Here is a 6,213-nt window from a genome sequence, read left to right on the forward strand (position 1 = left end):
TGCAGGATCCACTGGGTGAAACCAGCTGGGCTCCTGAACGGGATGGGGACTTGGAGAACTTTTATATCTAGTCGGAGGATTGTATGTGCACCAATCAGCACTCTGTGTCTAGCTCAGGGTTTGTAAATACACCAATCAGCACTCTGTGTCTAGCTCAGGGTTTGTAAATACACCAATCAGCACTCTGTATCTAGCTCAAGGTTTGTAAATACACAATGAGACACGACTTCACATCCACCAGGATGGCTATAATGAAACAGACAATAACAAATGCTGGTGAAGGAGGTGAAGAAACAGGAATCCTCATGCATTGCTGGTGGGAATATCAAATGACACAGCCTCTGTGGAAAACAATTTGACAGTTTCTTAAAAGATTAAACATAAATTTATCACACAATGCAGCAATTCCATTCCTAGGTATCGAAACAAGAAAAATGAAAACATATGGACACAAAGACTTGTACAAGAATGTCCATAACATTAGTCATAACAGCGCCAAACTGGAAACTACTCAAATATCCACCAACTGGTAAACGGATACACAAAATGTGATATAACCACACACCAGAATACTATGCAGCAATGTAACGGAACAAACTACTGATATGTGCTATGACACAAATAAGCTTCAAAAACATGTTAAATAAAAGAAGCCAGACAAAATACCAGCATCGTATGATAAACGTCCAAAAAAAGCCAAACCATGGGGACAGAAAATAGATCAGTGGCTGGCCATGGCTGAAAAACAGAGATTAACTGTCAACAGGCACAGAGGATCTTACACTGTGGGTGACGAACAGGTCTAAAACTGGATTCTGGCCATAGTTGTGCAACTTGGTAAATTTACTACAAATCGTTTTATTGTACATCTTAAATAGGTGAGTTTTATGATGTGCAAATTCTGTCTCCAAAAAAAGCCATTATAAAAGAGAGAGAGGGCTGGGTACAGTGGCTCACACCTGTAATCCCAGCACTTTGGGAGGCCGAGGTGGGTGGATCACTTGATGTCAGGAGTTTGAGACCAGCCTGGACAAGTGGTGAAACCCATCTCTACTAAAAATACAAAAATTAGCTGGACGTGGTAGCGGGCACTTGTAATCCCAGCTACTCAAGAGACTGAGGCAGGAGAATCGCTTGAACCCAGGAGGCAGAGGCTGCAGTGAGCTGAGATCGAGCCACTGCACTCCAGCCTGGGTGACAGACCAAGACTCCATCTCAAAAAAAAAAAAAGAACGAGAAAAGAGACAGAAGCCACTGAAAGATTTTAAGCAAAGTGGGAAATGGTGCAAATTTTAAAACAGCACTATAAAGAGAGGTCATTGGCCAATGGTATATGTTTGGAGGTGAAGGGCCCAGTGGTCTCTACCCAACTCAAACCCGAGAGAGACAGAAAAACAAGAGCAGGCTGAACACACTGAAATTGAAAGCTTGATGCAAACACAACCAAGATAGAAAAAACTGCCTTCAAAACTATCCTCTGGTGCCTTTCCATTTTTCTAATTCATGGCACATCAATCCTTCCAAACTTACCAGGCTTGGACAGGCAGAATCGGTTGACTCCTTTGGAGAGGTTATAAATCCCCACATTCTCACGTCCATTTCCATCCTGATAAAATTCCTAAGGGACCAAAGCCAATACAATGACTTACTAGGAGAGATGGAGACACCAAGATGATTAATAATATTTCTCTTTCCAAACCAGTCATCTGTTTTGCCCATTAATCATCAGAGCAGTTGGGGGCCACAGGAAAATTAAACACCTCCCACAACTTCCAACGAAAGTGTGCTATTTTTCATTCAATCAACTAATATTTATTGAGCGCCTGCTATGTGACAGACACAAGGCTGGGCCTTGGGAGGCACGACCATGGCTCCTGCTCTCACGGGGCTTATGTTCTAATACAGGAAGACAAAATCAATGCGTCAACAAATAAATTAGTGATCTCAGCTGGTCAGTAAAGAAGCTGTGAAAATAAACAGGAAAGCAAGAGAAGAACAATCCCTGCCTAGGGGTCTTTAGCACGCTGGTCCTCAGGGCACATCTCTTCTGAACACTAGGGCTACAGCCTGAATGAGGAGGAAAAACCAATGACACGTGTTTCTGGAGAAGACACAGCATTCCAGGCAGAGGGGAGAGTGTGTGCAAAGGCCCCGAGGAGGCAGTGAGCTTGGTGTGGGACTGGAGAGGACCACTGTGGCTGGGGCCTGGCGACTGAGGGGAGAGTGGGAGGAGATAAAGAAAAGGTTAAGGAAGTGTCAAAAGAAAAAGAAAAAAAAAAAAGATCTTATTACAAGGGAGTTGGAAATTCACTCCACTGCTGGAAGGGAAACGTTTCCTAAGTATCTAAAACTTATTATGAACCGGATATTTATCTCCTATAACAAATCAGCCCGTCGACTTTTTGTAATTAAGCAGTTAGGGGAGTAAGCTGGCACATGAAACACCAGTTTCAATTCTTCTAGTTTCTCTGCAGAGAAACTAAGACCTGCCAATGACATCTGCCACTGCTCGACATCAAAGCATTATAGAAAATTCATGACGGGATCAACCTAGGTGCTCCTGAAGCCCATTTCACACTGCCTTTCAGGCCACAGAGACAACAGTCAACAAGAGACTAAGATCCTGTTTACAGCTCCATCCTCTGCGCTGGAATAAATATACCAGAGAAGGTGGGGCACAGTGGCTCACACCTGTAATCCCAGCACTCTGGGAGGCCAAGGCGGGTGGATCCCCTAAGGTCAAGAGTTCAAGACCAGCCTGGCCAACACGGTGAAATACAAAAAAAAAAAAAATTAGCTGGGCATGGTGACACGCACCTGTAGTCCCAGCTACTCGGGAGGCTGAGGCAGGAGAATCACTGGAACCCGGAAGGCAGAGGTTTCAGTGAGCCAAGATGTGCCACTGCACTCCAGCCTGGGCAACAGAGCGAGACTCCATCTCAAAAAAAAACACAAATATATATATCAGAGAAACTCACTTGGCAGCATCTTAATAAACAAGAGCAGTGTACACCAAGGACACTTTGATACCTAAGAGGGTCACTTAAGCCCTGCCATAACCCTGAGAAGTAGGTATTAAGATCTCAATTTTCGGTGAAAACTGAGGCTGAGATGAAGTAAATGAATTTACCCAAACCTATTATTACTAATAATATAAAGACAGCGTGCTCTGTACTATACCAAAGGCCACCCCGAATCACCAGTCACATTTAATGTGTGGCCAGGACAAGGAAGTCTCCTAAATACAGGGGTCCTTCCACTGAGAGATTATAAATGCTTCCTGCTTATGCCTTGCATAACAGGTGGGCGAGTAGAGAGGCAGAAAAGGAAATCTGACTTGACTACGTTTACAATATTCCTGGCATGTTAGTCTTTCTTGATACCCACAAGGCAAGCGTTTTTCCAAATAAGAGACTCCGTAAGTCATACATACCAGAGTGATGGCGTGAGACAGGGAACATCTCAGCATGTAGCCCGTCTGCCTGAACTCAACTGCAGACACGTCATCCTCCAGCACTTCCACCTCCAGGCTCTTGTTCTTCCAGCACCAATCCTCATGCATGATGCTTACTGCAAAAGCAAACACCAAAAACAGACACATGGGCATCGAGCACACCACCTCCCTGCACACCACCAGAAACGATGATCATGAATTAACTAACTTTAAAAAGCGGTGTGTATGTAGACATAAAGATAGAAATATACACACATATATATATTTGTAACTAGCAGTATTTGGAATAAATTACTGCTAAAGAAAACCTGGAACCGAGCGTGGTGGTTCACGTCTATAATTCCAGCACTTTGGGAGGCCAAGGCAGGTGGATGGCTTGAGGCCAGGAGTTCAAGACCAGCCTGACCAACATAGCAAAACCCCATCTCTACTAAAAATACAAAAATTATCCAGGCATGGTGGTGCACGCCTGTAATCCCAGCTACTCGGGAGACTGAGGCAAGAGAGTCTAGTGCACCCAGAAGGCGGAGAGGTTGCGGTAAGCCAAGGTCGCGCCACTGCACTCCAGCCTGGGTGCCAGAGGCTAAATTTCAAAAAGACAAAGAAAAACTGGAACCAATGTCCATTACATCAAGAAAGAAATCCAATGTGTCCTGTAAGATTAGGCTGCAAGTAAGGTATTCAGGGATCCACAAACTGTTTCTGTAACTCTTTTCTGCTTTGCAGGCCACATGCTTTATTGGTCTCAAACACTTGACTTGGCCGCTGTTACACAGGAGTGGCCATAGAGAATCCATAAACAAACGGGCAAGGCTGTCTTCTAAGGAAAGTATGCTTATAAAAATAGGCAGTTTTTGGAGTCTGCCAAGCCCTGCCATAACAGAAAATATTAATATAATTCCAGAAAAAGCAGTCTGTTTTATAAGCTATCCACTGCCAGCAGCTCCAAGCTGATTTCTGAAAAAGCAGAAATACAGGCAAGAAGTGGTTGAGAAGGGCAAGGAAAAGGGAAGTAACATTTGTGGGCACCAGCTACTTAGCCGGCTCTCTGCACAACGGGCTCTATAAACTTAACTTTAGTCTTATATTCTGCAGAAAGGTTCTATCATGTCTATTTTACAGATGGGAAAACTGAGTTTCAGGAAGGTCAAGTACTTTGCCATGGTCAGTACTCAGCACCAGTACTGGTGCTAAGTTAGTAGAACACATCAGTGGAGCCATTTCACACTTCCTTTTTCTGGCCTTTAGAACTAAAATGCCATACATTGAGCACCCTCCCTTAACAGAAGCAGCCAGTGGGCTGTGCAGACAAGGTGGCGGTCAGCTCAGGGCCTGGACTCCTCCAGGCTTGTCCAATGCTAAATAATGCAGTCAAGGTCATGAGGCAAAGACGACTTAAACAAGGAAAGGTACATGGTTGTGATACAATTTGAGACCTGGGTTTTAGAAAGTTTACAAAGACGAGAAGTGTGGGAGGGCCACAGGATGTTGCATTCCAATTCTTACTTTTGTATTTTCCAGGGAGCACGTTGTCAAAGGTGAAAGTCATGGAGTTGACCTTGCCGGAGAGCTGGAGGCTCCGCTTCTCACCCTGGCGGCTCAGGGACTGCAGAGTCACCAGCAGGTCACCACAGGTGTCTGCAGGAAAAAGAAGGGAGGGCCCCATGTGACCCCTCACAAGCTTCATCACAGGTTCGAATCCTAACCCTGTGTAATAGCGTCTTGCTACTGCTGAGCTCCTAAGAGGCAGTGGCAGGAGGGCTTCTTTCAAACTAACACGCGTCCACTTGACCCCAAGAAGCCTCCCTCGCATGCAGGTGGTCAGCAGCAAACAACAAAGGCAAAAGGAAAAGTTTCCCAAATCCCACCCCTACCTACTGACTTCTTTGAAACTATGTGTTCTTACTTTCCAGTGATATCTTACCCAAACAAGAGACTTTCCCGGAAACGGATGCCAAGAACTGTACAAAGGCCACATCCATCACGGGCCTGTCGGTCACAGTAAGAGGAAACATCTGGGGTTTCAGTGTCAGCCCTGCTCTGGTCTCTGCCTCAGGAACCATCACCTGCAGAAACGTGGATGGAATGTTAGAGGCTGCATTCGGCGGGATCTTCCCCCGACCTACAGGGCACTAGAACATTCATCTGGGTCCACAGCTAAAGAGATTTTGAAGGCCAAAGGTTCATTTCCAGGCCGATTTTACAGTCACAACAAATCCATGAATAACTCATGTGAAGGAAACACAGTTCTACCCAGATGAGAAATTAGCCTCAACAGACCCACGTGTATGAACAAAAGTCTATCTGGCCTAATTCTCCACAGGCACACAAAGCTGACCTGCCTCACTTACATACTAGAAACCATACTACATCCCAGTCTCTTTTACCGGCTTCGGATCACTCGTACTGTAAGCTCTAAACCTGTCAACACTATGTGGATGACACTTTGGTAGAATTAAGTCATTTTCTTCTTCCTATTGTCCTGTGTGCCTTTCATGGGCTAAGAAGAGGAACAGATGAAGGGAGCAGCGGCCAACTCTTTCATCCCTAGTAAAGATGACACTGTCCTTCCTTGGAAAAGTCCATCACGCTTCCGAAAGGGCTTCCAAAGGCTTGTCAATGTGGACATCTTCACAAGAAGCCAGCTACCATCTAATAAAGGCAGCTGTCAACCCACATGCCATGCTGTTCTGTGGAAGCAGGGAGAACGCAATCTCCTACCCTGTTTCCCATAGAGGGAGGGGCCCCACTCTGCCCTA

The 6,213-nt window shown here is 45.2% G+C and overlaps 1 protein-coding gene across 1 annotated transcript in view; it reads right to left on the reverse strand.

Annotated features, from left to right (window-relative positions):
* Window positions 1-6,213, reverse strand: part of LOC105547537 (nodal modulator 2) — a 77,515-nt gene that overhangs the window by 32,259 nt on the left and 39,043 nt on the right. The window contains exons 14-15 of the mRNA XM_011991190.1: window positions 3,434-3,570; window positions 1,531-1,618 (exon numbers count right to left, since the gene is read on the reverse strand). Of these exons, the coding sequence (XP_011846580.1) occupies window positions 1,531-1,618; window positions 3,434-3,570 (225 nt within the window). The remainder of the gene's footprint in view (window positions 1-1,530; window positions 1,619-3,433; window positions 3,571-6,213) is intronic.

The sequence above is a fragment of the Mandrillus leucophaeus genome, unplaced genomic scaffold (genome assembly GCF_000951045.1).
Source record: "Mandrillus leucophaeus isolate KB7577 unplaced genomic scaffold, Mleu.le_1.0 Scaffold390, whole genome shotgun sequence".
NCBI lineage: Eukaryota > Metazoa > Chordata > Mammalia > Primates > Cercopithecidae > Mandrillus > Mandrillus leucophaeus.